This window comes from Camelina sativa, chromosome 10 (genome assembly GCF_000633955.1).
Source record: "Camelina sativa cultivar DH55 chromosome 10, Cs, whole genome shotgun sequence".
In the NCBI taxonomy this organism is placed as follows: domain Eukaryota; kingdom Viridiplantae; phylum Streptophyta; class Magnoliopsida; order Brassicales; family Brassicaceae; genus Camelina; species Camelina sativa.
The window spans coordinates 9,106,114-9,133,258 of record NC_025694.1 but is presented as its reverse complement, the minus strand read 5'-3'; the positions used below and the strand labels follow the sequence as shown (position 1 = coordinate 9,133,258).

The window sequence follows — 27,145 nt, the reverse complement described above, 5'->3', positions numbered from 1 at the left end:
AATAATAAAGAGAGGGGCGCATGAATTAAGGCTTTTTTTTCCCCCACGTGAAATGTCGCCCCATACACGACGTCGTCTTTGCGTAACACTGTCCCCAACATAACCCAACAAAAGTAAAAAATGGGAGAAAGTGATTCTAAACGCTAATACCAATACACTTTCTTCTCTTTAGAGAATGATGCATTCAATGATTTTGTACTTGAGCATTTTTGCCATCTTTATAATGTCAAATAACGCATTACTACTATTCATTCAAAGAAAGTGTATTGCTCCTATTGCCCATTAGCTACCCTTTGATTAACATTGTCATTAGTATTTGCGCTTATGCCTCGTTTCTGACACCAAATATGATTGAGCTTTTAGAAATGAAGGGCCTTAAATTGGTAAATTACTCCTATGAAATATAAATGGAGACCGACTATGCAACCACAATTTGTCTCCAACGACTTGGATAATAATATAAAACTCATCATGGCAAATTTACATAATATGGGTATTTGATTCTCTCCCACACATAACGATGGGAATCTCACACTTTTTCCTTTATTCCCAAGTCTATGGGAATTACACCTAATTCTTCATAATAAGCTGATACAAAACAATCTTTTTTTTTTAGTTTCCTTTCTATTTTAGTAATTTAACTCGTAATGGATTTCTTGATGCAGTCTACGATACCTTCGCAATGAGCCCCCTCAGGAACAACACAGCCTGATTCTTCTTCAGCATCATCTTCTATTATGGAGTGTGGAGAACGTAGGCTCCCCAGTGTCTGACATGCTTTCATTGTCTTGCAGTGTTCTGCTTCATCGTCTCTTATATTCAAAAACACATCATATAGATTCTCTGTCCAACCATAACCACAAAGAAAACAACAGCAACAACGTTATATAGATTCTTAATCTAACACCAACACTAAAGCAAGTCAAAAAATTGAGAACAATGCTCCATTCATACGTATAGTAGACAAAAAGCTCAGTTCTTTTCTAGAACGTTGACTCACAACCATGGATCATAAACCTTTTTAGCAATTAGTGGATTTAATTCAGAGATTAAAAGAACAAACTAAAATTGCTACCTATTACTGGTCTTCGAGTGTTGGGAGCTCTGGATGTTTGGAACTCATCTGCAGACAACATACATGTGCCAGTTTGAGAGACTACTAATCAAAGAAAAGAAACCTCTAAAACTCTGGAGAAGAGTGACATAATCCGGAAGGATAAACTCACCAAATAAGTACAAGTCACTTCCGGTATAGTATTTTACTGCGATATCAGGTGCAGGCATATTCTTCAACTCCTCTGTTTAGGGAAACCACAAAAAAATCAGAACGTAAAATGTCGTTGAAGAATTTTGTGTGATATGTCAACGCAATAAATCCATTAATAACTAAATGGTACTCGGAATGTTGGAGAAAGAAAGAAAAAGCATTCTTGAAAATTGGAAACCAACCTCCACTGGCCTTGAGAAATTTATCATAAGTCTCAAAAGCATGACTCTCCACACATTCCGAAAAGTGATCTGCATTTGTAACAAACGATTGATGAAGTCATGTAGACCAGAAGCCAAATTTTTATCTGTTGCATCAATTCTCTGCTACTTTCTAGAAGGTCACGATAAGATTATAGTTTACGTGAAAAGGAAACTTACATGCCATTCTAGGGCTTATGATATACAAGAACACTGTCATGAAGTAATAGAATGTTGCTATGTGCTGGGCCAGAAAACGATCAAACCACCAAGAGTTTCCACCCAATTCCTGTGATCAGAATCATGTGTTTTACTGTTACCGACAATGCGAGTTAAGAGTATGCAACTCGTAGAGAAGGGAAAAAATTGGTTCTTACTTCCATTATGAGCAAGTGATGCATCTCATTCCAGCTCTCAGCAAAGTGTACTTTCAAATAATCTGCTCTCCTCCACCAACCAAAGGTCTCATACATGTGTAGAACAGACATAAAGGCTGCAAGGAGAACACAGAAAACAAACATTAGGTTCTAGCTCCATCTGGCGTCCAGATCCATAAATGTTGATAAACACAAAAAACTATACTTGAATCGCCTTTGGTTGTTAAGAGCTAAACTATACTTGTAATGAGATAAGGAAGAGGACATATATATATATATTCCTTGAACACGATTCTGTCAATGTTCTTTTTGCACATATCTCAAGTGACATTCACAATCTTACCTGATGACTAGCTCTTAATACGAAGCTAAATGTTACTTGCACACATTTGAAGGAACTGAAACTGCAGATAGATGCATTTACCAAAATAAGGCACTCTAGCAATCGTCTCAAGAACAAAGAACCTTGCATAGGTTCGATCACGGTACAGTGTGTCAAGTATCTTAATCACCGAGTCCTGAGAGGGGGAAACAAGAAACAAGACAACATCAAAACACATGAACACACAAATCAAACATTCTAACTTTCTAGTAAGACACAACGATTAAGATTTTTTTTTTTAAAAGCCTTACAGTAAGGAAGACATTAACTCCTTGCTCGAGCTTGATGATCCATAACTCAAACGCACTAGTCGAAGAAGAACTCGTATTTGACTCCTCCCCAAGTAGTTCTTTACCAGTAAAAGTCTCTGCTTTAAATGATTCCTCCACCACAACTTTCTCCTCATCCTCTTTCAAAATCGTTGCTTGAACTCGATGCTTGTTGTTCCTGAATTTTTAATTCATAATTAAAAAAAAGTAAAACCCTTTTCATATTAACACGTGACGACACCAAATCAATTTAAAAAATCATCTGTAGCTAAGTAAGGCACACCTTAAGAGCAGGCGACTAGAAGAGAGAGGACGATGACAGAGCAATCGGTGAGATGAACTGTACGAAACGGCGGATCTAGAGCATCGAAGTGTAACCAAAGGCTGTGAAATCGCCAACGTACGAGACGAGATGCCTGAGATCGCCGTCGTCGCCGCCATATCGGAATCAGAGAGCAGAGAATTCACAGGGAAGAAAAGTAAAGGTTGGAGCTTTTTGGTAGAAATGGAGAAATTTTGAGAATTTTAGAAGGTGGGCGGATATTCTGGGTTCGCTCCACATCCCCATCGACGTCGACGCGTCCAACAAATCGGCCGGAGAAATATCCTACCTAAAAAAAATAGGATCCGATTTAACTCAAAATGATTCGAGTCGGGTTATGTATATTGGGCCTTTGAATAACTTATGGGCTATAACGGCCCTAAGAATATGGGACACGTCATTAACTGATTTTATAACCCGTGAAATAACTACCATTTCTAACTACTGTATGATGACTAGGTTAATCCCGTGAATTCATCAATGACCTTTGTAATTAAAATTAATCACACGAATATGAAAAACAATTTAATACAATACATGTAATTACGAAATACTAATTGTTAGCAAAAACAATTAAGCTAAGTTTGAAGATAATCATCGGTTTTCTTTTACCAATTTAGCTGGAAACTACTCAGCATATGAAGTCAAAACCAATCAAACCCTTACAACAAAGCCAAAATACCCTTAATGAATCATTTTTTATAACTAATCTCAGTGGTACATTTTGTAAATACTAGGAGTAATTTTTTACATTTTCAAAATATACTTCATTTGTAATAGTATTAAGATTAGTATACAATATATTTATATGTATAACAATATATATACTATTATAAAAACACTAAAGTATAATAAGTGAGAGTAAAAAATGTTCGTGTAGTGTACTGCGGATCCATATCTACTATAAACTTAGATAAGTAAAATCACTTAAGTGCCTCTGGAATAACTTTCTTCTGGCAGGTAAGTGTGTGTGTTAGTCCTCATCTCTCTCTCTTTCAGTCTTGTTGAATTCTTGTTTCTTTTTTTGTCCACAGATCCAGGGGAACTTGATGAGGAGGATAAGTGCACTGAAACGGGTGAACTTGCCACCTGGGTTTGCACTGTGTGCTGTCGCATTGAGGACCCAGGTCCTGCTGGCCTAGGCATTACTGGCCGAGGCGTTGATAATTTCATCACGCATCTCTCTACTCGAGAACATGAAGTCAAGGTAATTAAGCATCCTAGCCAAGTTTTTTCAACTAGTGTTTCCCTTTTCTCACTTGTGGTTTTGTTTGCCTAAAATTTGACCCCATATGTTAACTTTTTTTCCACTTGATGCTCATTTGTTTTTCAATCAGCTTTACGAATGGTGTCCCCCCAGTGGCGATTACATCGACGAGGAACTCGAGGGGTTCAAGGAGGAGTACCAGGGGTTCGACGAGGAGGACGAGGAAGCCAGACGAATGCTACTACCATGGTGTGGATGAGGAAAACCAGCAGGGATGTATACTCGTACAACAACAAGGAAGCGGTTGAAGCCAGTGTTGTGGCTCCCCTTGACTCTTTAGCAACCTGTTCTAATATCTGAAAACGTTGAGATGTCTAATCATTTGAATTCGGGTGTTTTGTTGATGAAAACTAAAACATTATAGGCTTAAGAGAGAAAGCACAAGAAGATGAGTGAAGAGGAGGAGGAGGAGGAGTACATGGCCCCTAGTNTTTTTTTTTTTTTTTTTTTTCATTTCTAATGCCTTTCCCTTTCGTATTGTGAATGCTTTGTTTATGTCGCGTTAACTTAATGTCGCGTTAAACTTATACTATAACTTGAGCTTATTTTTCATGTCTCTGTTCTTTTTTTGAGATCGGACCGGATAGTAAGTTTCAGATGATCAATAAGGTGACAGCGATGTTGTTGACCGTTCATTATTCACCGTACAATATGGTTGGTTATACATTAATTGACAAATTAATTCGTTTACTAAAAGATTATGATTATTAAATGGAATCTATTGCATCCGTACAATCCGGTCAACTGTCAGATAAATCAATTGTCGTCTTCACTAGATGAGGATTTGGTGCTGTCTTTCTGCGACTTAACTGTGAAAGAACACTGTAAATCTGCATTGGTAGAGGTTGGAGCTTTTTTTGGTAGAAATGGAGAAATTTTGAGAATTTCAGAAGGTGGGCGGATATTCTGGGTTCTCTCCACATGCCCATCGACGTCGAACAAATCGGCCGGAGAAATATCCTACCTAAAAACAGGATCCCAATATGTCGAATGATCCGAGTCGGGTTATGTACGCTGGGCTTTGAATAACTTAAGGCCCTTAAAATATGGGACACGTCATCAACTGATCTTATAACCCGTGAAAATAACTACCATTTCTAACTACTGTATGATGATGACTAGGATACTGATATTTAATCCCGTGAATTCATCAATGACCTTTGTGATTTTTCAATCACTAGTAATAATTACGAATGTGAAAAAAAGCTTAATATAATTACAAAATACTCCTATTTATATTCTTACGAATTCTTAATAAAAAAACTTTTATAGCCAAACAATTAAGCTAAGTACCCCTCAAGCTGAAAATTAAATATCCAACTTTAATCTTTCTACGGATTTTTTTTAAGTAATATTAAATACATATTTTTTGGAGCTAATGACGATCATCTGTTTTGTTTTACCAATTTAGCTGGAAAACTACTCAGCACATATGAAGACAATTTCATAAACAGTAAACATCTGAATAAAATAATAGGTAATATTTAAATACTATTTAAGATATTAAACAGGAAGTGAAAAACACCCTTTCCAAATTCCAACTACTAGCAGCCAACAAAAAATAAAAATGAACCCACATAATATCTGAGAACTAATAATATAAGTACTATGTTAAATACGTGTTTTGTCTTTAAATTAATCAAATAAAAAGTTTCGTAAACTTTACTATTTAAACAAGATTTACAGGTATGGTATTATAGCTTACAACAAAACCAATCAAACGCGACTTTAATTTTATTTTGCCTTTTTCTTTCCCTCTTTGAATTTTTCCCTAAAATTCTCATGGCGAACGCAACATCGGAGCGAGGATCTCGGGACCATCTTCTCCGGGAGACGATGACACGACCAAGCGCGATCAACAACAACAACAACAACAAATCGCAACCGGAGTTTCCAGCGTCACGGTTCACGTTCATGTCCCTCGTGCTCTGGTTCGACCAGTCGAATTGCGGCACGGCTCTGCTTTCGTGGTCCGTATTCTTCCTCCTCGTCGTTATCGTACCGATGATCTCTCACTTCTTGCTCGTCTGCTCCGACTGCGATTTCCACCACCGACGGCCCTACGACGCCGTGGTACAGCTTTCTTTATCGATCTTCGCGGGAGTCTCGTTCGTTAGCCTCTCGATTTGGTCGAGGAAGTTTGGGATGAGACGGTTCTTGTTTCTTGATAAGGTTTGGGATGTTAGCGACAAAGTTAGGATCGAACACGAAGCTGAGATTCAGGTTTTGTTCCTTTCTTTGCTTTTATCTCACCCGCTAATTAAATTTCATTTGTAATCGTTGTTGATTTTGGAATTAGAGATGTTTCTGCAAACCTAGAATTAAAAAAAAAAAAAAAAAAACCTAAGAACCTTTACCAAACTGAACATATATTATACTAATTTCGTAGTCTCTTTTTTTTATTCCAGAATTTTAGTAAACGCAACAAATAATCATTTACTAATTTTGTTTTCACTAAGAATATAAAGAAAATAAACATTTGCCTGTTTTGAAAAAAATTAAAGCTTTACAAAATATTACTACTAATTTAATTTCTTGTTTTTACTACTTTTTCTTATGGCAAAAAACAAAAATATATTAATATTCGTTTTAGCAATGTTTTGTTATTTCGTGTTTCTTTAAAACAGTTTGAAATTATGCAAAATAATGAATGAGTATTTGAAAAAAGTTCAGTGACCAAAAAATTACGTCATTAAACAATTTTTAATTTTCTAGCCGACACTGTTTTGTCTTTTTGTGAGTTAAGTGTGACGTTGTTTTGTCTTTTTTGGAAAAATTAAAAAAAAATAAATAACAAAAAATCCGACCTGCCGGAATCGAACCAGCGACCTAAAGATTTATCTGTCACAGACTACAGTCTTCCGCTCTACCAACTGAGCTAAGGTCGGATGTTGCTTTTTTTTCGCTTTCAAAAATTTATAATTAATAAACGTTTTTTTTTTTTGCTCTGTTTCTTGATGATTGCAGAGATCGCTAAAACGACTAATGATCTTCGTCCTCCCATCACTAACGCTCGAAGCAATCTACAGAATCTGGTGGTACATCTCTGGCTTTAACCAGATTCCTTACATCATCAACCCTGTTCTTAGCCACGTCGTCGCATTCACTCTCCAGCTCTCTTCTTGGCTTTACCGTAACACCATCTTCATCGTCGTCTGCATTCTCTACCAAATCACTTGTCATCTTCAGACTCTTCGTCTCGAGGATTTCGCACGTTGCTTCGCCTCTGAGATCGCTGACGTTAGGTCAGCTCTCGGCGAGCATCAAAAGATCCGTCGTAATCTGAGGATTGTTAGCCATCGGTTCAGGAGGTTCATTCTTTTGTCTTTGGTTCTTGTTACTGCTACTCAGTTCATGGCTTTGCTTACCACTACGAGAGCTAGTATTGCTGTTAATATATATGAAGTTGGCGAGCTCGCGGTAAGAGATTCTCTCTGGTTCTGTTTTCTTGTTCTGTTTTTCGGATTGAACCCATCACTATTCACTAATAAATGTCTTTTTGTAATGTTTTGGTGTATATACAGTTATGTTCGTTGAGTTTGGTTACAGGAGTATTCATATGTTTGAGAAGTGCAACGAAGATAACTCACAAAGCTCAATCCGTAACCAGCCTTGCAGCTAAATGGAACGTTTGCGCAACAGTTGACTCGTTCGACCATCTTGATGGGGAAACCCCTACTGGTTCCATGATTGAATCACAAATTTCTCCATGTGGCATTAATGCGATGGATACATCTGATGATGAAGAAGGAGAAGGAGACGATGATCTTGATAATACCAAGATACATCCCATCTACGCTAATACAATTTCTTACCAAAAACGTCAAGCTCTAGGTAAGTTTATTATTTCATATGCATAATTTGATATAACATTCAACAAAATTACAAAAACTTTAGATGACGTTGTTGTTGTTCTTTATTGCAGTGACGTATCTAGAGAACAACAAAGCTGGGATCACTGTGTATGGGTTCCTAGTAGATAGATCATGGTTGCATACGATTTTCGGGATTGAACTCGCTCTTCTACTATGGTTGCTCAATAAAACGATCGGTATATTGGCTTAAAACCGGTTTCTCTTGTTTCAAAAAGGATCTTCTCTTTTACCAATGTTTATTCTTTTGTAATATTTGTTTTTTTGGTTTTGTGACAGTGAATATACCATGAACCAAAGTATTTGGTAATACATATATACATATATGCAGCATTGAATCGTTTTGGCATGATGTTTCTCTCGAAGATATGACGAAGGAACAGTAGAGAATTTTCATAAGAGGCAAGGAGATATGTCTCTTCCTCCTCCTTACGTGTTTAATTACAAATCTGGAGATATGACAAACTATTTTTGATTAAATACAAAAAATGTACGTGCATGGCTGTATAGATGTATGTATCTGTTTTTGATGGAACTCAAAGTTACTGATTATATGTATGTTTAGTCTTGTAGAATGATAGAATAAAGATCGCAAGGAAAAAAAAAATAGTTATTTTTCTCTGTACCCTCTCAGCTTTAAACTTCCAAGAGACTTAATTAGCGAACAAGGAGGAGGTAACAAACTTTTGTTTTTTGTTTTTGTCATGTACTATATTACTTAGTATTCTCACAAAACTTGATCTGGATCTTGCAACTGGGCGGTTTAGGAACCATAAGCAGATCTTTGGTGATTCGGGACTTTTCCTCGTCGTTTATAGCATAAACACGAACTTTTACAAGCTCAAGACATGATAGTTTCTCTAGCAAATGTTCCATAAGCTCTAGCTCTCCACTCTTTCCTCCATACTCAGTTATCATCAATACTTTCACAGGACATGAATGTCCAAATTCTTGTTCATATTGACGGGCTTTATTTGGACCCTGAAACAAGAAAGAAGGGGAATATTAGCGACCTGAGTTTGTCCAATAAGCTTTCGGGCCGGTTTTGGTTTATATTTATACCTTGAGGACGAGGGTCTGTAGATTCGGAGATTTTTCCAGAAGTATTAGATGTTCCCAACGGTAGTAGATTGAATCAATTGTAATAGATAAACGAGACAGCTTGCTCAACACTGGGATGGCTTCACGGAAATAACGGAATACCTGAAACCAAATATATATATATATATATATATATATATTAACAAGATTTTGGTTCCTAAACTTTTGACTTCCATGCAAATAATATGAAAGGAAAAAGAAAAGAGAGATCACTCTTTTACCAGACAAGTAGTAGCACCAGATAACTCCAAGGTCTCAACGTTTTGTAACCCTTTAATCAGATTTATTGGGTTGCAATTAGCAATATGGAAATTAAGTTTAAGCTTAGCTTCGACAAGGGAATCAAGATTCACAAAGGGACAGTTTTTTGGAGCTATATCAGAGTATTCCAAGTAGGCAAGACTCGGTGTATCTAAAGTCAGGTCCCGATAATCCTTAGGCCTAGTACAGAGAATAATAGTAAGTTTCTTAAGGGTCAAGGAAGACACGATGCGGCAGCATTTTCGACTTTGCCAGCTCCCTCCAGAAATGAATAATTCCTCAAGCACAGGGCAAGCAGAAAGAAGCTTTTCAAAAGCACAGCCTTCACTATTGTAGCAGCAGGTCGAACCTTGAGTGATGGAAGAGAAACATCATCAGGAATCACAGCATCAAATCTTCTTAAGAGTTTAAGCTCAACCAATGTCTTGCAAGTGAACATCTCCAGAGGCACTAAGATGGGCTCATTGGGGATTACGAGTATATCAAGATCTAAGACACCATGTTTCAACAAGTCAGTCATCCAGCGGGTGACATGACCCGCGTCGATACTCGTAAGGCATTTTATTGAGATTTTCCTCATGTGGAAATTGCCAGACACGGACAGTACTCTATCCACAAAATCGATGAAGCTTTGTTCTCCACCCACTTCTTGATCATCTAAATGAAGATTGGGCCTAAAGGCAAACAGATAACGCCATCGCTTTGAGAGGACAGATGTTGAAGTAGCCTCACTTAACGGAAGGAAAGATAGAATGTGGCAAATAATATCATCTGATAAACCGTTGATCATATCCATCGTTCCCAAAAACAAAATCCTAGATAAACCTTTCAGGCGTGATCAATCTGAATAAGAGATCTCAAGCATCAACCATCAAATAGATAATTAATCACCCACTAACTTGAATCAAACTGAAAAGATAAAACTTTCATTGGTAAAAAGAATGAAACTTGGACAAACCCCACCAGCAGCTAAAAGCTAAAAAATCATTGCAGAATCTAAGATAAAGTATACTGCTTTACATGCAACTCAATGTATTTTCGCTTCAGAACCATAATACTCAATTCATTACAGTTTTTAAAAAGAAAACGAGTTAAACTTGGACAAACCCACCAGCTGCCTGAAATCATAGGAAGCAGGTGCAGAATAAAGTATTTCTGCTTTGCAAGCAAACAACGAAATTGGCCCACTAATCAACTCAATAGTCGATAGTTCGATTCAAAGACTAACCAAATCAGTTATTAACGGAATCAGATCCGTCATCTACTGTTCTACACACCAAGTTATTGCTCCTATGATCACGTAACAAGATGTGATTTGGTCAAAGATAATAAATATATATCTGTGTGATTGTAATTAGTTTCTCTAAGATCTCTTCGGTAGTCTATAAAAGACTTGTAAGTCATTCTAAGCAATAAACATAAATATTTCCTTATTGTCTTTGATTCTTCATCAATCCGATGCGAACGGAAGAAACAAAAAAAAATTCAATCCGTCATAGTTCATACGGTGAGCAGAAAACTAACCAGGAGGNGGGGGGGGGGGGGGGGGTCTCAACAGAGAGAAAAGTTTACTTCTTTAGCTTGTGGGCTTTAGTTTTGGGTTTTGATTATGGCCCAAAAGTAGAAATATATATGATTCCATCGCAAAATCTTGGCTTAATTGCGTTTGATTTTGTTTTTTTTTTTCAGAAATTGATGATAAGCATAATTTTTACCTCCTTCTTTCTTCTTGCTAGTCAAAATTATTTGTTCATAGAGAGAGAGAGAGAGTGAATCTATTTTTAAAAAATTTGACTGGTAAATCTCTCTACTCAGTTTTTGAGATATCGTAGTAAACATTATATATGGCTAACCACAAAACTGCAAAACTGTGATTCTATGTTTTGATCACAGTGAAAATTATAACCACCACATTTGATAATCATCATCTTTATGTTCAGCAAACGATATAAAAAGTATTTTACAGTTTGCAGACACGAGTTAATAAGACTTGCTTCCACGTTTCATGTCATTTCCAATTGATCTCTCAACAGAAATTCGAAATGAGACAGAGACAAATGGAACGTTCGTTAGGGGAATTACACTAGTCGTGGTTAATAAACTTAAAGATAATACAAGAATATAATCATAATTAGATGGAAAACATAATAATTATTTTTAACAGAAAATAGCATTTACATTTTGGTGCTTTATCTACACATAAACCCCATAGAAGGGGCAAAAAGAAAAAAAAAAACTAATAGGATCATCATCGCAAAAGGAAAGGCAAAGCCCATTTGGTTTCCTTTTTGAACCAATTTGGCTCTCCTCTCATTCCTCTCTTCTTCCTTCAATCTCGTGAGCCTAACTCTTGTAGCATTTATATATTGAATATCGGGCAAAAGAAGCATTACATACATATTGGTTTCAGACAGGAATGACATCAGCATTTTGATTCTCGTCGCAGGTGATGATCAAGCCATCTGCGTAGGTCGAAAGGAGGCAGTGCCACCACCTGCAGCCACTGGAGACTGCTTCTGCCGGAGGAACTATCATCAGAACGTTGTCATGTCTTCTTACCATCCCCATCACGCTCACCGTGCTTCCTTCTTTTATGTATCTGATCATCACACACAAACAAATATGATTGAAATCAGTAACAAAAGGGTTATATCTTAACTGCAAATGTGAAACCGATGAAGTAACAAAACGGTGACTTCTGGGTCTTACTAACTTTAGTCCTTACTTAACCTTCTAAGAATCTAAACCCTTTAACTTCAGATCTAACACTGATGTGAGATGTTTAAGCCGTTTACTTTGACATAAGTTAACGGGTTACTTCCCACTATACATGTTTCATCACATCTTTTTCCATGATTGTGACTTTTAGTGTGGAAGAAAAATCCATTGGTACCAGTCAAAGTAAACGCCTACATGAACAATCTGAGAGTATAAACTTTCAATCTTACTGAAAGCATGGTTTAGAAGGTCGTATTTTATGTAGGTAAAAATCTAAATTTCAAGGTTTGGACAGTGACTCTAACAAAAGTATGAAGATTCACATACCCTTCTTTGAGGCGCATGACTCGGTCATCGGCTGAGAGGTTGCGATCCGACAACCACTTCAAGAAGGTGGGAGATTTATCTTTGTTCTGCGCTGTTACGTTAGCCACTGTCGCCGGTTTGACAAAAGGAGAAACTTTTGATCCATATCCTGCCTTTACTAGCGCCCGCAATCCAGATTGGAAATCTGATATGTAAAAATCCGACACGTATTTCTGCCAAAGAAATATAATCACAACAATAATCATCAAACTTAACCATCTCCTCCCTTCATATAAAATCTTGGAAACCTGACCAAAGAAGAAGAAACTAACCTCAGCATGTCTACAACCCCAAGAAAAGCATCGATGTTTAGGGTTTGCGGATTTCCCACCAAAACCTTTGTACTCATACAACTCCGTGGATACATAAACGCATCTTGGTGTCCTTTGGTATGAAGACTCCAAAGGAATGCTTCCACATGTCACAACCTACATACAAAAAAATTCAACATTTCAAGCAAAACAAGAAATACACCAATGACCATCACTACCATATTTAACCATATCTCCAGCAACATTGTTATTTCAGAAATTATAAATAGTCTGTACAACGCATTACACTAGCTGTTGACGACTGTACTCCAATCCACAAATACAAAAAACACCCGTGACTCCAATTTGTCCAATTATAAATTGGTCTAGTTTCACTAAAGACTCTTATAAATCTATGCTGAACACAAACGACGAACCCCCTAAGTTTACTAATATAAAATTTCAGACACAGACAAAAGCAAAAATCATCATAAAGCACCCAGAAACATAATGTAGCAAAACAAAAACTAAAATGAAGTTAATTAAACACTAAACAGAGATCCAAGCATATGATACATCCATAAGCAAAAAGCCAATGATAGATAATGACATTCTAACTTCACTCAAAATTTGAAAACGACCTAAACGCTAAATTAGGAAGCAATTTAGTTTAACCAGAACAATTAAAGTCACTTACTAAAACTGGGAATTTTTGTAAAACATCTGAAAATTAGGTTTTAACTTACCCCTGTAACCTTAACGAATTGTCCATCAATGGCGCCTCTAAGCTCAGCATCTGGATACTTTTTGATGAAACTCAACAGTCCTTTTCTTCTCCAAACGCAGTTCCAAATCAAAACCACGATTGCTGGACAAACCGCCGCTAAAACCGCCGCAATCACCACAGGTTTCTTAACCGCCACGGTAAGAAACGCTCCCACTAGCAATCCCATCGCGGCCACGATAAGAACCGCCCAAACTACCGCTTTTGGTACTGTAAACCCGACCCGAACCGGGTCTACGTTAAGACTCGTCACCGACGACCCGTATTTAGGCTTGCTCGACGCTAAATTACTCAACTGGTGGTCCAATTGACCCGACCTCCTCGACCCGGACAAAATCGGACCGGAAGAACCGAGAGAACCGGATGTTATTAAACCGGTCGGCTGAAGCTGAGAGAGCGGACCTGAGAATTTCTTAACCGAGCCAGAGTTGGGACCAGATCGAACGGATCCACTATTAGGGTTGGAAGAAGAACCGGAGACACGTGGCGGCGCCTGGAGCCTCGAAGTACCTCCGCTGCTATTACCACCGACGATTAACGGCGGCGGTCCTTGTGAATCGACGACGGAGATGTCGAACATCCTTCCTAGCTCGCCGGATTTCTTGATGTCGCCTCCGGTGTAAGGCACAGCTCGAGCCGCCATTGTCGGTGGTCGCTCTTTTGGCTGCTCTAGCTTTCCCGATACGTAGAGTCCATTTGGTAGCTGGTGGGATTGGATCCGACCCGCCATTTCTTGAGAAGAGAGAGAGATAAAGCTAAGAATACAGAGAGAAAACTTTACTCTTTGAGTGCTCCAGATGAGAGAGAGAGAGAGAGAGAGTAGTCTCGCGCGTGTAGGTGTGAGTGGCAGTGAAGGTGGAAGGAGAGAAGAAGAAGGACGAAGGATGTGAAATGACGAAAAAGGGGTAACTCAGGACTGTGTTATTACGAAGCTGCCACTGTGTGTGTTCTGAAAACAGACGATTGCGTAATCTTTGAAGTAGGCTAAGTTAGTTAGAAGGTTTTGTTTTTTCTTGATTGGTTGATTTGTAACAGTAATCGCCTACTTGGCGCTTTTTTTTCAATTTACACTTTTCATCTTTATTTCAAAACCTTTACAAATTACCCCATACCTTTTCTCTCTATTTTAAAATTTCCAATTTAAAATTTGAAATTCGAGAAAAAATAAATCCAATCACTTTATTTTAAAAAAGAAAATGGAGACTATTGGTCTAGACATTTTTTTTTGGGGTTAAAAACTATAACAATGCTAAGTATAACAATTAGCCAGCAAACCCCAATCACATGTGAGATCTTTAAGGATTATTTTGGTATTTGTATTTAGATTAGATTACACAAACAAAACGTATCAATGTCAAATAATATTTTTGCCTCGATAATTGACAAAACAAAAAAAAGTGTAATAGCCTTTGACCCCTTTGTTACAATTTACAGCAATACAAGCTTTGAACTCTAAATTTCGAAGATCGACATTATTTTATTTTTAATTGTAAAAAGAAGTTTATTAGAGTTTTGTTGTTCGGGAGTCACAAGAATTGATAAATTCGATCTTTGTTATTAACAAGAATAAATAGACTTATCTTTGAGTAGGACCATCTTCAACGGCCCAATGCCAGCGTTTCTCATTAATCATAACAAGTTCATGCACGTAATTTACTTGTTCTTTGTATTTTCCTTGTTACATCTATCGTATAAAACTAAACTGTAATTTTAAACATTTAATTAAATTTCATCACACGTGATCTAAGTGTAATGCTAATTAGCATTTTTAAATTTTCGAATGATTGCAATAATTGAAGCCACTATAAAAATATATACAGTCAGTACAGTACAAATAGAGTTAGTAGACTGATGATATATATATATTTGTTAGCAAATTTTAGCGGCTAGGGTAAAATCAACTTAAATTTGTTTATTAGTGTATAAACTTAAAATGTAAATACATATAAATATTTGTTGGACTTAGATTCTTGTGTAGCTGTCACTATAATATGAAGATTCTGTAATATTTGAGATGGTGAAGGGGTAAATGTTGGAAATCACATATAGTCGGTGGGTTGCTACTGGAAGAATCCAAAGGAAGATAATAATATGGGTGCAAATGGGATATTATGTGTTTTGACTATAATACCCCCCTGCAACAGACCATGCAAACTCACTTGGATTTTTTGTGTTCTTTTTTGGTCGGATCGTTTTAATAATAATGTTTTTTTTCACTATTTATATATGGTTTCAAAAAACTTAGATATTGACATATGTTTGAAAACTTCATTATTCAGATCCCCTTATTCATATGGTGACATTTTTTTTTGTTGTCTTCTTATCTACGCTAAATAATTTGTACAGTTAATAGTCAGATTCACCATTTTCACAACAATCTGAAACTATCATATGATGATGGCACTGGCTGCTATTTATCCGACATAGATCTAATCTCTATATCAGTTATTGATTTGAATGAAACGTAAGCAACTAAAAAGTTTACTGTTCTCTTTTTTTTTTGAACACATCAAAAGATCCGACTTGCCAAATTATATAATGCAAAATCAATGGAAATTACAAGTTCTGTGTGTTACACAAATAGTAAAAGTTTCCATAACCAACGAAACAAGACATATTAAACCGAAACCGGTTTTCACGACAGAGAAGTTGGACCAGAAGACCAGAAGATGAGCTGATGTTATCATATTGTTCTTCTAATTGTGATAGATATTAGGATGTTTTCTTGAGTGCAGTGTTGCCTTCTTAAAACTATTAAGAAGAAGACGGCGAGCTCTGCATCCGTTGTTTGATCCATAACTCCAGATACTGTAGTTCCTTATTACTGATCGAGTGACCAAGATCCGGATAAGCCTGCAGATAAACAAACGATCCTCAGTTATATATATATATATATTCTCAAGAACTGGTTTCTAAGATCTTTCCATGTGATCAGTATATTGGACTTCATATTAGTATACCTTGAATTCACAAGTCACACCAGCTTGTTGAAGAAAAGGAAGAGCTGCTTGACCAGCTTCAAATAGTACAGTCTTGTCATCTATGCCATGAGACCACAAGATTGGTGTCTGCATATACAAAATCCGGAGACTCAGAAACCCAAAAAAAACAGTGACGAGAAGATCCGACATTCACCCTTTATAAGAAACACAAAAGAACGTATGAAACCTTTTTAGCCTCTTCCGTAAACTGATTGATGATCGAAGAGTTGAATGGAATCCATCCGCTAAAGACTGAACCTCCTCCAAGAGCTTTCGGGTAAAGAAGAACACTAGCCAAGGTTAATGCACCTGCAGAACATCAAACATATTGTAGAATTTTAGAATCAGTAAGTAAAATCCATGGAAATGAGTAACTATGGTAGTGCAAAGAGAGATCACCTCCTTGGCTAAATCCACAGATATACACATTCTCCGGATTTATTCCTCCTGCAATCTCCTTATCTATAACAGCATGAACGTTCTTAACCGCTTTAAGCAAACTGCTTTCATCTTTCGGAGAGCCCTACCACATAAAAACAGTTGCTTACTTGATGTCATACAAATATCTCTTGAACAGAGCCAGCTCCTTAAAATGTATAAACAGTTCTGTTCTTTGTACACTATAAACCTTAAATTCAACTGAACAAGTACTGATTGGTTAAGCTACCCAAATTAGTAAGTATTTTGAAGAAGTGTTACCGCAGTAAGAGGAAGCTCAGGGATGTCAAACCAAGACGGCATCACTGCACCATCTGCACAAAACAAAATCAAAGCCCAAAAACACTCAAAGAGGAGAAGACGCAATACTCTAGCAAGGACCAATCAATACTTTAGCAAAGACCATGCTAAATCCAAAAGCAAGTCACACACAATAATGTCAAATAGGAAACTTTTCTAGAATGAGGTCGAGACGTAAAAGTTCGAATTAGCTTAAGATAATATAAATTTCCCAATGCAATAAGTCAAAATTTTCAAGCTCAATTATATCATAAAACACTGATCAAACCCTAGAGAAGAACGAAACGCATAACACACCAACTCTAATGATCCCCAAATTAAGAGAGTAAAAGGTCAATCGTACAATTGCAAGAGACTGGATTTGATGGAGCTGAAGGGAAGAGCCACTTAGTGTTCCTAAACTCCGGGGACCTAAAAAGTGTTTTGATGGGTTCGTTTGCAGGTCCAGAATCACCAAGCCCGTGAAGCCATAAGATGAAGGTTCGAGCCATGGAGTCTGGATTTCGTGAAGAAGAAGAAGAGATAGCAGAGGTGGATGACGGGTAAGGTTTGTTTTGGAAGAAGAAGATTAAGAAGAAGAAGACAGTGCTCAATAGTGCGGTCGTGAGAAGAACGATCGGTTTCGTCAGTCTACTTGTTCGCATCCCTTCACCATTTTATTTGGAGATCGAACTCTCTCATAAAGCTCTGTTTTTTTTTTTTTTTAATGGAGAATCGAATCAAAGACTATGCCTAAATGACTAAAATGCCCTCAGTGTCAAATTCTATAAAGACTTTTTTTTGGCTATGTATTTTTTTTAGTTCTTCATGCTTAAGATTGCAAATGTATTCCAATGTGTGCATATACATATTTTCAAATCAATACAATCACAAACTCTATGTATTCAAAAACACTCCAGAGTACAGACCAAACCAGACAATGGGCTTAGAGAATAGTCTTCTTCTTGTTTTCGCAGATGAAGACATGGATTATTAACTTGAGTGGAACAAATCTTTAAGACAATTAAGTTGCAGACAAGTAGACGACGACGAACTCTTCAACCGTCTCTTGATCCATGACTCTATATACTTGAGCTCCTTATTGCTGATTGAGTGCCCGAGACCAGGATATGACTGCACATAAACAAATGACCTTAGATAAATAATGGTACACATTGGATTTCTTCTATTACGCATTTGTCTTGAAAAAGAGTTTTGATTTGAATAATATGTACCTTGAATTCACAGGTAACACCTGCTTCGTTGAGAAAAGGAATAGCAGCTTGACCAGCTTCATAGAGTACAAGGTTGTCATCAGTGCCATGAGACCACAAGATTGGTGTCTGCATATTGCAAAAATCTAAAAGACTCAGAGACTAAAAAAAAAAAACAATGTTTAGAGATCATTGTTATAAGAAACATAAGTGATGAGTGAACCTTCTTAGCTTCTTCAGGAAACTGACTGATGATTGAAGAACTGAATGGAACCCATCCGCTTAAGACTGCTCCTCCTCCAATAGTTTTTGGGTAAAGAAGAACACTAGCCAATGTTAATGCTCCTGCAAGAAAAATCTCATTATGAGCCAGCCACAATGCATGATTATCAAGACTTAAAGTGGTTTTAACTCGTTATAGAACGGTGTAAGGGTGGGAAAAAAGAGAAATTAAACCACCTCCTTGGCTTAATCCACAGATAAAAACGTTTTCAGGATTGGTTCCTTGAGCAATCTCCTGGTCTATAATGGAATGCACGCTCTTAACTGCTGCAACCACGCTGCTTTCATCAATTCGAGAGCCCTAACACACATAAAAGTTACATACTTTAAAATGCAAGATCGGTCTGTTCTTTTATATAATAAACCTTCAATCTGCTAAACTAGTGCTAACTATCGACATTGCTTCACAATATGGAACTTGGAGCTACCAGTTTAGAAAGGGAAAAAAGAAACCAAGTCATATCATGAAAGACGTTAGATCAAAAAGAGAGAAGTAATACCACTTTAAACGGAAGTTCAGGGACGTCAAACCAAGAGCGCATCACCGCACCGTCTGCACAAGAAAGATGATTAGTTAAGAGGCATGAAACCAGCAGACACTACACATACAATCAAACTGTAAATTATACATTTTACACAATCATATGTTTAGCATCAGCAATCTCTTTCAAATGAAACAGATGTGGCTTCATCAAAAGAAACAACCAAGACGGCTTAGCCTAGTTATGATAAATCAATCACCAAAACAGAGGCAAATCATGCCAAAATAATTCCAAAACCTTAAGCCAAATCAAGCCATTAACTAGGACAATCGAAAACAAATTGAAGTTAAAAAAGGAGTAAGAAGATAGTACTGTTGCAGGTAACAGGATTGAATGGAGCAGAAGGGAAGAGCCAGACAGCGTTCTTCAAATCCGCGGATTGGAATTGTGTTTGGATGAATTCATTGGCAGGTCCAGAATCTCCCAAACCGTGAAGCCACAAGATGAAGATGCGAGCCATGGTGTTTGATAATAATGATAAACCAAAGGTACAAATTGAAAGAAAGCAATGATGGTCAATAAAGATCGTCTTCTTCTTCGTCTGTGTATTCCTTCGCATGTTAAAATCGCTTGTACCTTTGCCATTTCTATAGTAAGTAACCTCTCCCTCTGTCTCTATCTCTCAAAGTCTTCGCGACGACTTCAAAGTACAAAAAAAGTCAAATGGGACAAACAAGGAGTTCAAAGAAAAAAAACACAAGAAGATAGAAGAAGCTGAAGTGACTAAAATAACCCTCTACCATACGCTTTATGACCAAAACGACATCGTACTCTAGCTGCAGCCCTTCTTTTGTTAGTGTTTTAAGCCAGCGAGGGAGGAGAAGAATCTCGGGAGAGACAGAAAGCGACGATTGGTTGGTGAACTTTTTGGAGCATCTTTTTGGGGAATTGGAAAATTATTTCAATGGCGACTTCGAAGCTTCAAGCTATCTGGAATCACCCTGCCGGTCCTAAAACCAGTGAGTCAATCAATTCCGCCTTTTTTTTTTCTTCTTTGATTTCGATTTCTTCTTATTGATAACCGAATTGAGCAATTCACATGTCTTGGAATCCGTTATTTTGTCTCCCTACTGTTTTGATGGATTTGNTTTTTTTTTTTTTTTTTTTTTTTTTTTTTTTTTTTTTTTTTTGGATTGATATGTTACTATGGTCTATGAAAATGTAACAACATGTCATGTTACGAAACAAAACGAATCAGTCTTTGCTATATGTTGGTGATATAAATTGGAGAATCCTCGAGCTTGATCTCTCTATGATGAGTCTACCCGTTACTGTCCAGCTTTTAACTCGCGTTTTGTTTCCAGTGTTAATTCTAATTGAACTTGATCCAAAAAAAAGTTTCCAACGTTTTTGGTGAATATAAGACTTTACGTTTTGGTCTTTCTCAGTTCATTTCTGGGCACCGACGTTCAAGTGGGGTATTAGCATTGCCAACATTGCAGACTTTGCCAAACCTCCGGAGAAACTTTCTTATCCTCAACAAATCGGTATGTCATATTCTTAGCTGTTTCCCTGCTCTTCCTGTGTGCATAAAAGATCACATCTCACAGTTGCTTTTTAGCCTTGTAACCTCGAAATTTGTACCATATCTGTTCATTGTGTCATGATCAGTTTCCACCTGTGTTGCAATGCCTCAATGTTCTTACGGTTTTCATTGTTTATCTCTTGCATTAGCTGTTACATGCACTGGAGTAATCTGGTCTCGCTACAGCATGGTAATCAATCCGGTAAGTTCCTTTACACTCCTCTCGGATAATTCTCATCACATTCACATGGAAGATACGCTGTTTTCCTTTTCATACCGAGCCTTTTGGTTCTCGCATTGGAGCTAGTACTTACTAATACTGTTATATACTGTTTTATCATGATCTTCTTCTCCCTTGCTTTTGCGGTCAGTGATTTGTGATTTGGATTTTTTTTGCTAACTTCTTTGATTCTTTCTTACTTTTGCTTACAGAAAAACTGGAACCTCTTCAGCGTTAATGTTGCTATGGCAGGGACAGGCATATACCAGCTTGCTCGTAAAATAAAGTAAGGCCAAGAGAGAACACTTTGATTTCTTCTTACATTACATGAAATGTGAACAAAATTCTCTTTTAACTTATGCTACTAGAAAAAGTAAGGGATCTTTTGTGATATGAGCACTCCTTTCTTCTAATGAACATACTGCTGCTTACCACACATCTTAGTCAAATAAGCATTTGGCTGGTTAAATGATGTTTTCTCCAAATTGAAACACTTGCTTTGATTTGTTTTACAGGCACGATTTCGCAACCGAAGCTGAGCCAGCTGTTGCGAACGAATGATTATGATGACGAAGCTGAGCACATTCAAAAGGAAAACTGGATATCATCTTGCTTCTGTTTGAAAGTTTAGTCCAAGATATTTTATTTTCTTTGCATTCCCAGATCTTCTGGGTCGGATTACAATATCGTTTTCAAGGTTTTTAAAGTATTCTGGTTTGATCTTTGTTCCAATGATAAAAGGAGATCAAAAGCTCCCCTTCATATGCTGTTTTCAAAGTAAAAAGTACTCCACAGAGAAGTTAAATGTATGTGATGTTGAATCAAATTGTTCAGACAAAAAGACCAGAAATTTCCTATGAATTGAATGTTTAGTCTGAATCAATGAGTCGTTTCCATTAACAAAAGGAATAAGCCATGGGATAACAGACCAAAACATGGATCTGCGTCCACATGTAAATGACTGCTTTGTTCTTTCTGTGTGATTTGACCAAATGTTAATGACATTGNCGCTGTTTTCCTTTTCATACCGAGCCTTTTGGTTCTCGCATTGGAGCTAGTACTTACTAATACTGTTATATACTGTTTTATCATGATCTTCTTCTCCCTTGCTTTTGCGGTCAGTGATTTGTGATTTGGATTTTTTTTGCTAACTTCTTTGATTCTTTCTTACTTTTGCTTACAGAAAAACTGGAACCTCTTCAGCGTTAATGTTGCTATGGCAGGGACAGGCATATACCAGCTTGCTCGTAAAATAAAGTAAGGCCAAGAGAGAACACTTTGATTTCTTCTTACATTACATGAAATGTGAACAAAATTCTCTTTTAACTTATGCTACTAGAAAAAGTAAGGGATCTTTTGTGATATGAGCACTCCTTTCTTCTAATGAACATACTGCTGCTTACCACACATCTTAGTCAAATAAGCATTTGGCTGGTTAAATGATGTTTTCTCCAAATTGAAACACTTGCTTTGATTTGTTTTACAGGCACGATTTCGCAACCGAAGCTGAGCCAGCTGTTGCGAACGAATGATTATGATGACGAAGCTGAGCACATTCAAAAGGAAAACTGGATATCATCTTGCTTCTGTTTGAAAGTTTAGTCCAAGATATTTTATTTTCTTTGCATTCCCAGATCTTCTGGGTCGGATTACAATATCGTTTTCAAGGTTTTTAAAGTATTCTGGTTTGATCTTTGTTCCAATGATAAAAGGAGATCAAAAGCTCCCCTTCATATGCTGTTTTCAAAGTAAAAAGTACTCCACAGAGAAGTTAAATGTATGTGATGTTGAATCAAATTGTTCAGACAAAAAGACCAGAAATTTCCTATGAATTGAATGTTTAGTCTGAATCAATGAGTCGTTTCCATTAACAAAAGGAATAAGCCATGGGATAACAGACCAAAACATGGATCTGCGTCCACATGTAAATGACTGCTTTGTTCTTTCTGTGTGATTTGACCAAATGTTAATGACATTGAGACTTGTGGGCAAGGAACCAAACCCGAGTAGCATGGGTTGGACGAATGGACCCAGTTTATCATTCTTCTAATGGCTTGTCATCTTTTGGATCCCTTTCAGCATCCTCATCGTTTGCATTCAAGTTCAGTCCTAACTCCACAGTGCTTTCGTTCAAATCTTGTCGCACTACTTTTTCTTCATCCTGTGCTATTTTTTCTTCATCATGTACTACGTTTTCTTCATCCTGTACTATTTTTTCTTCATTCTGCTAATAAAGAAACAAATGAGAGGTTCAGTATCTACTTTGCGTAATAACAAAACATCATACAAGATCATGAAGCATTCTATATTCAAATTGATTATCGGGTCTTCAAATTCAACACATGGACAAGGGGAACTATAAAAAGATTACAGTAATGGCTGGCGATAAACAAAGTCTAGAAACCAAGAAAATTCAAAGAAGTTAAGATAAAAGATCAGTTATTGATAAGCCTACCAAAAGAAATGACAGTTAAGGCTTTAAGTAACAATAGAGACGAGCAAATTCAGAAGAAAACTAAAGTTCAGTTTGGTAGAATAAAGGTACAGAGTGTTGTTGTACCTGTGTATCTTCCATCGGAACATCATTTCTGTCAGGCTTCTCCTCCACTACCGTTTCCATCTCGCTAGACTCTGCTACACTTTTGTCCTCATCTACCTTGTCTTCCTGCTCGACCTTGTTATCCTCATCAATCTTCTCATCCTCCTCAATCTTCTCATCATCCTCAATTTCAGTAATTTCCTTCTTCTGCTCCTCAAGTACTGCAATCTGCACCATTTAATCACACTTCACTATTAGTGGATCCCTAAATAATCAAGCCTATGAAACGATAAACCCTAAATTAACACTTTCTTGCTTAGCCTCATCAAAGTTTCAGATAATCTTAATCATTCCATGCAAAAAGATATGAACTTCAAACATTGACATATCTCATGATTCCCAGAAGACGGTTCTACTAATACATTGCCCCCATTACCGTCCTAATCCAGCCTTATCAGTCCACATGAATCAAAAATGGCAAAACAGAGACATAGGCCAGTCCAATTAGTCCTACAACAGTGCTCAAAACTGACCATATTTCAAATATTAATTACATAGATTAAAACCCTAATAACTGTAGCAGTCACCTAAGCAATCAAACTCCTAGCAAAAATCCCCCTAGGACATAGCTAAATTCAATGCAACCATACAGAAGACAACACATTGAACCAGAAACTTTAACAAAACTAACCGGCACGTATTTGAATCGCCGTCGCGGAGGATCTTCAGCCGCTGTCGCAGCAGTGACAGAGTCGTCGCTTGGAGAATTACTCTCACTCTTATTACCATCTTCATTGCCGTTACTGTTACCATTACCATTCTGAGACAATGGAGCCCATTTATAGAGCAATAAATGCGATCCGTTACTGCCGTCGGAATTCGAACCACCACCGTTAACAACGGAGGCTGCGGCGGATGCAGTGTTGTTATTGTCCTTCTTGGTGGAAGGAGAAACGTGAACCCACTTCTTCTTCCACTTCCTCACCGGACCGGTGAATACCGTTGCTGGTCCGTAACGTGTCGAGGACCTACCTAACCGAGCCCCAACTCCTTCCATAACACGACCTCGCTGATTCACTTAATCAAAAAATCAAAACTTTTTCAAATCCCAAATCCGTTTATGAATCTTTTATTTTTTCAGATTACAAAATTTTCAAATCACTTCGTAAAGAAAAGAACAAAGAATTAATAGAACGCTCTCTCTCTCTCTCTCTCTCTCTCAGACAGATCTCAAGTTTTGTTAAGCGACCAATTTTATTGGGTTGACGCAACAAGAAGACTCTCGCGCTAAGCTAGAGGGGTTTGACTAATTACACGTGTTCGGTAATTATACGTCTAATCTGTTTAGAGCTTACAGTACGCGTGCTGTAGCGTATAATTAACCTTGGTTTTCACAAATAGGAAGACTCTTTCTCCTCTAGAGACTCTCTATCGGCTATTCGTGACCTAGAAAGCGCCCTCGGAGAGAGTTTAAAGTAAAAGACGTATATACCCTTGATGTTCACTCCTATATAAACATCGCTTAAACATTAGTGCTAAACATCATCTCTTTCATATGACGGCTAGGTCTAGGGTTTTAAGTGTTTATATGATTTGAGTTTTAGTTTGTATGATTTGAGGGGGCTACATTGTACCGAGAGAAGGGTTGAATTCGATACCTTTACTCTTGAATTTGCCAAAAAATACGGCTGTAGCTAGATTAACTAAGAAGCTATCTGGCCGGTGGTCGCGAGAGAGGTTAAAATTTCTCCGGTCGATTCATCTGCTTACCGAGTTTCTTACATCTTTTGCTTTAATTATTACTACCTCACCTATCATTTTTGGTTTGTCAAAATTTATTCTGTAGATAAATAGTGATTTATGAGAAAGGTTAATTAAGAAATGAGATTAGCAGATTTAAAAAATGCTGGTTTCAAGAGACCTTTCTCGTAGATTAAATTTAAGGCTCCATTCCAGGCGATCTGATCTTTTCTTTATGAGCAGTTATGTGTCTTATTGGTGCCTACATATTTCTTAATCATATCACTATACTTGTGGTTTTTGAATATTTAATCGTAAGATTAACAGTCTTTTAATGATGTAACTGTAGTATTTGACCTTAATAGCTGATTTGTTAAAGAGTGGTTGGTTTTGATGTGTGAATTGTTGATGTATTGAAGATTTGATTTGTTTGTGGATTGTTACGGTCTTGGACTTCATCTCAGTAATAATAACAGTGGCGGTGTGTTAACCAACATAGAGCGGATCTAATACTGGGAATCTAGTTCTAATTTGAACAGTTGTTACATTGAACAGAGAGAACTTGCAATGACTGAAGAGAGAACAGTGAAGAACTGAAGATAGAACGAATTTCAGACTAAAAAGTGAACTGAATCATCTTCATTTTTCGGGTTAATAATAATAATCCAAATAAGCCTAAGAAGTACATGAGACACATCAAAGACCTGCTCATAAAACGAAAGGTGCAAATAACACCACCATTATATCCATAGCAATGCTACCTTATATTCAATGCTACGATAATCCGCGGCAATCCATGTATCTGCACCAAACAAGCGAATGAAGTTATGAAATCCTTATGGTGAAATACTTTGTAGTCTTGTGTCAAGCAAAACACACATAAGGATGAAATAAGGCATTTCATCTTAAAAAGCTGCAAGTCAACTTTCAGGATATGTCCTGCACAATCATAGTTGAAATGATGATTCACCATTCCCTAAGTTACTTGTACGATATCTTAAAAGGCACCGTTACCTTTTGTGCAGTGGCTGTCACTTGTCATAGTCATATGAAAAAAAACTTGATACAAAATGTGTCCAGAAACACGACCGGCTTCTATTATAATCATATATACTTTATAGTATAGAGATTTTGTGGATTATGTAACATGCTACATGGATTGACCTCTCCAATTTGATACAAACGCAGTTGCTATTCTTACTCTGTTTATATCAAATGAAGCTGTAACATGCTTTTAAGAGTGCTCATAATTTGTAACCGGACCGAAAAAAAAATAGTTAAACAATCCTCTGTACATTTTGATTTGTAATAGTATTAGTTAAACATGTGAGGAAAAAAAAAAACAAAGCAAGTTTTATCAACAGAAAAACAACTAGTCAATGATTGGTTAAAAAGTTCATTGCCTAAACTCTATCTATGTGAAACTCCTTGGTTTATGCCTCTAAATAGTAAAACTTCCCAAACCGTAAACATATGATATAAAGTGGTTTAATACGAAATTTCCAATCATTTTTATATCCGCATTAAGTAAAAAAATAAAATAAGGAGGACCCCCAAACACAAATATTACTATTTAACCTAATTTTACCTAAATTTACTTTACCCTATCTATGTCGACGGACGGTTTACTGTAAGTTAAAATAGCGCCGCTCTTTATTTTATAATTTTTACTTATAAAATCCAAAATCCCGGCAAGTTAATAGACGGAAACAACCCTCAATTGCTAAAAATTTAGAAAAAGGGAAGAGAGAGAAAGAGAGAAGACGAATCGATCGTGAGAAAGGTCATCCCACACTCGGGAGAAGAAGTTTTTTTTTTGTTTCTCATCTGATTCCGCCGATCTGTTCATGGCCGTGCGTTGCTAAGGCTTAATAAGAGATTCGCGCGATTTAGAGAGACTCGTGCAGAAGGAGGGAGATAGATCTTTAGTATCGCGAGAACACGGTTT

General features: G+C 37.0%; 9 protein-coding genes, 1 long non-coding RNA gene, 1 other non-coding gene and 1 pseudogene across 13 annotated transcripts in view; 5 read left to right on the top strand and 7 right to left on the bottom strand.

The window, feature by feature from the left end:
- On the bottom strand, window positions 422-3,148 carry LOC104718090 (ubiquinol oxidase 4, chloroplastic/chromoplastic-like). Of its 2 annotated transcripts, XM_019230527.1 has the most exons (10): window positions 2,779-3,148; window positions 2,478-2,673; window positions 2,269-2,362; window positions 1,845-1,960; window positions 1,648-1,756; window positions 1,450-1,518; window positions 1,227-1,298; window positions 1,076-1,123; window positions 676-843; window positions 422-588 (listed from the first exon to the last, which is right to left on the bottom strand). In XM_019230527.1, the coding sequence occupies exons 1-10, from the start codon at window positions 2,934-2,936 to the stop codon at window positions 530-532; spliced, it is 1,089 nt and encodes a 362-aa protein (XP_019086072.1). In that variant the 5' UTR covers window positions 2,937-3,148; the 3' UTR covers window positions 422-529. The 2 variants fall into 2 exon arrangements, with proteins under 2 accessions (XP_019086072.1, XP_010434065.1); XM_010435763.1 differs by having other exon boundaries at window positions 433-843.
- Window positions 3,298-4,689, top strand: LOC104718089. The gene is made up of 4 exons (XM_019230683.1): window positions 3,298-3,306; window positions 3,750-3,777; window positions 3,852-4,024; window positions 4,155-4,689. The coding sequence occupies exons 1-4, from the start codon at window positions 3,298-3,300 to the stop codon at window positions 4,281-4,283; spliced, it is 339 nt and encodes a 112-aa protein (XP_019086228.1). The 3' UTR covers window positions 4,284-4,689.
- LOC104718088 lies at window positions 5,742-8,491 on the top strand. The gene is made up of 5 exons (XM_010435762.2): window positions 5,742-6,307; window positions 7,052-7,504; window positions 7,609-7,918; window positions 8,010-8,135; window positions 8,236-8,491. Exons 1-5 carry the CDS (start codon window positions 5,867-5,869, stop codon window positions 8,247-8,249), a joined length of 1,344 nt encoding a protein of 447 aa, XP_010434064.1. The 5' UTR covers window positions 5,742-5,866; the 3' UTR covers window positions 8,250-8,491.
- On the bottom strand, window positions 6,886-6,972 carry TRNAY-GUA. Its single transcript is given in 2 exon segments — window positions 6,886-6,921; window positions 6,936-6,972. It is a non-coding gene; the product is annotated as a tRNA-Tyr (tRNA).
- On the bottom strand, window positions 8,623-10,222 carry LOC104720189 (annotated as a pseudogene).
- Window positions 11,431-14,286, bottom strand: LOC104718086 (uncharacterized membrane protein At1g16860). The gene is made up of 4 exons (XM_010435761.1): window positions 13,400-14,286; window positions 12,675-12,830; window positions 12,364-12,575; window positions 11,431-11,917 (listed from the first exon to the last, which is right to left on the bottom strand). Exons 1-4 carry the CDS (start codon window positions 14,165-14,167, stop codon window positions 11,725-11,727), a joined length of 1,329 nt encoding a protein of 442 aa, XP_010434063.1. The 5' UTR covers window positions 14,168-14,286; the 3' UTR covers window positions 11,431-11,724.
- Window positions 15,953-17,863, bottom strand: LOC104718085 (probable carboxylesterase SOBER1-like). The gene is made up of 6 exons (XM_010435760.1): window positions 17,500-17,863; window positions 17,118-17,170; window positions 16,818-16,941; window positions 16,606-16,727; window positions 16,398-16,505; window positions 15,953-16,290 (listed from the first exon to the last, which is right to left on the bottom strand). Exons 1-6 carry the CDS (start codon window positions 17,798-17,800, stop codon window positions 16,192-16,194), a joined length of 807 nt encoding a protein of 268 aa, XP_010434062.1. The 5' UTR covers window positions 17,801-17,863; the 3' UTR covers window positions 15,953-16,191.
- Window positions 17,965-19,822, bottom strand: LOC104718084 (carboxylesterase SOBER1-like). The gene is made up of 6 exons (XM_010435759.2): window positions 19,486-19,822; window positions 19,132-19,184; window positions 18,809-18,932; window positions 18,573-18,694; window positions 18,371-18,478; window positions 17,965-18,269 (listed from the first exon to the last, which is right to left on the bottom strand). The coding sequence occupies exons 1-6, from the start codon at window positions 19,730-19,732 to the stop codon at window positions 18,129-18,131; spliced, it is 795 nt and encodes a 264-aa protein (XP_010434061.1). The 5' UTR covers window positions 19,733-19,822; the 3' UTR covers window positions 17,965-18,128.
- On the top strand, window positions 19,953-21,801 carry LOC104718083 (mitochondrial pyruvate carrier 4). Its single transcript, XM_010435758.2, has 5 exons — window positions 19,953-20,132; window positions 20,562-20,660; window positions 20,848-20,900; window positions 21,131-21,204; window positions 21,434-21,801. Exons 1-5 carry the CDS (start codon window positions 20,078-20,080, stop codon window positions 21,477-21,479), a joined length of 327 nt encoding a protein of 108 aa, XP_010434060.1. The 5' UTR covers window positions 19,953-20,077; the 3' UTR covers window positions 21,480-21,801.
- Window positions 22,070-22,750, top strand: LOC104718081. The gene is made up of 2 exons (XR_756341.1): window positions 22,070-22,175; window positions 22,405-22,750. It is a non-coding gene; the product is annotated as an uncharacterized LOC104718081 (long non-coding RNA).
- Window positions 22,688-24,689, bottom strand: LOC104718082 (YTH domain-containing protein 1-like). Of its 2 annotated transcripts, none has more exons than XM_010435756.2 (3): window positions 24,149-24,689; window positions 23,479-23,685; window positions 22,688-23,145 (listed from the first exon to the last, which is right to left on the bottom strand). In XM_010435756.2, the coding sequence occupies exons 1-3, from the start codon at window positions 24,512-24,514 to the stop codon at window positions 22,957-22,959; spliced, it is 762 nt and encodes a 253-aa protein (XP_010434058.1). In that variant the 5' UTR covers window positions 24,515-24,689; the 3' UTR covers window positions 22,688-22,956. The 2 variants fall into 2 exon arrangements, with proteins under 2 accessions (XP_010434058.1, XP_010434059.1); XM_010435757.2 differs by having other exon boundaries at window positions 22,688-23,142.
- The window catches only part of LOC104718080 (alkaline ceramidase 3), a 2,455-nt gene continuing 2,218 nt past the window's right edge, over window positions 26,909-27,145 (top strand). The window contains exon 1 of the mRNA XM_010435754.2: window positions 26,909-27,141. The gene's annotated coding sequence lies outside the window, so the exon portion shown is untranslated. The remainder of the gene's footprint in view (window positions 27,142-27,145) is intronic.

Bases quoted from the DNA above. Each gene is read 5' to 3' on its own strand.
- LOC104718090 (XM_019230527.1), bottom strand. From the start codon at position 2,936: ATGGCGGCGACGACGGCGATCTCAGGCATCTCGTCTCGTACGTTGGCG. The intron at 1,299-1,449 runs GTTGGTTTCCAA...TTCCCTAAACAG, and splicing joins ATTTCTCAAGGCCAGTGGAG to AGGAGTTGAAGAATATGCCT. The intron at 844-1,075 runs GTAGCAATTTTA...ATGGTTGGACAG, and splicing joins CACTCGAAGACCAGTAATAG to AGAATCTATATGATGTGTTT.
- LOC104718089 (XM_019230683.1), top strand. The intron at 3,778-3,851 runs GTAAGTGTGTGT...TTTTGTCCACAG, and splicing joins GAATAACTTTCTTCTGGCAG to ATCCAGGGGAACTTGATGAG. The intron at 4,025-4,154 runs GTAATTAAGCAT...TTTTTCAATCAG, and splicing joins CTCGAGAACATGAAGTCAAG to CTTTACGAATGGTGTCCCCC.
- LOC104718088 (XM_010435762.2), top strand. From the start codon at position 5,867: ATGGCGAACGCAACATCGGAGCGAGGATCTCGGGACCATCTTCTCCGG. The intron at 7,505-7,608 runs GTAAGAGATTCT...GTGTATATACAG, and splicing joins ATGAAGTTGGCGAGCTCGCG to TTATGTTCGTTGAGTTTGGT. The intron at 7,919-8,009 runs GTAAGTTTATTA...TCTTTATTGCAG, and splicing joins CCAAAAACGTCAAGCTCTAG to TGACGTATCTAGAGAACAAC.
- LOC104718086 (XM_010435761.1), bottom strand. From the start codon at position 14,167: ATGGCGGGTCGGATCCAATCCCACCAGCTACCAAATGGACTCTACGTA. The intron at 12,831-13,399 runs GTAAGTTAAAAC...TTTTGTATGTAG, and splicing joins AATTCGTTAAGGTTACAGGG to GTTGTGACATGTGGAAGCAT. The intron at 12,576-12,674 runs GTTAGTTTCTTC...TTTCTTTGGCAG, and splicing joins GGGGTTGTAGACATGCTGAG to AAATACGTGTCGGATTTTTA.
- LOC104718085 (XM_010435760.1), bottom strand. From the start codon at position 17,800: ATGCGAACAAGTAGACTGACGAAACCGATCGTTCTTCTCACGACCGCA. The intron at 16,728-16,817 runs GTGATCTCTCTT...GATGTTCTGCAG, and splicing joins CTGTGGATTTAGCCAAGGAG to GTGCATTAACCTTGGCTAGT. The intron at 16,291-16,397 runs GTATACTAATAT...GTTTATCTGCAG, and splicing joins GTGTGACTTGTGAATTCAAG to GCTTATCCGGATCTTGGTCA.
- LOC104718084 (XM_010435759.2), bottom strand. From the start codon at position 19,732: ATGCGAAGGAATACACAGACGAAGAAGAAGACGATCTTTATTGACCAT. The intron at 19,185-19,485 runs GTACTATCTTCT...TTTCTTGTGCAG, and splicing joins CAATCCTGTTACCTGCAACA to ACGGTGCGGTGATGCGCTCT. The intron at 18,270-18,370 runs GTACATATTATT...GTTTATGTGCAG, and splicing joins GTGTTACCTGTGAATTCAAG to TCATATCCTGGTCTCGGGCA.
- LOC104718083 (XM_010435758.2), top strand. From the start codon at position 20,078: ATGGCGACTTCGAAGCTTCAAGCTATCTGGAATCACCCTGCCGGTCCT. The intron at 20,133-20,561 runs GTGAGTCAATCA...GGTCTTTCTCAG, and splicing joins CCCTGCCGGTCCTAAAACCA to TTCATTTCTGGGCACCGACG. The intron at 20,901-21,130 runs GTAAGTTCCTTT...TTTTGCTTACAG, and splicing joins ACAGCATGGTAATCAATCCG to AAAAACTGGAACCTCTTCAG.
- LOC104718082 (XM_010435756.2), bottom strand. From the start codon at position 24,514: ATGGAAGGAGTTGGGGCTCGGTTAGGTAGGTCCTCGACACGTTACGGA. The intron at 23,686-24,148 runs GTTAGTTTTGTT...TAAATGGTGCAG, and splicing joins GGCGATTCAAATACGTGCCG to ATTGCAGTACTTGAGGAGCA. The intron at 23,146-23,478 runs GTACAACAACAC...TTTCTTTATTAG, and splicing joins TTCCGATGGAAGATACACAG to CAGAATGAAGAAAAAATAGT.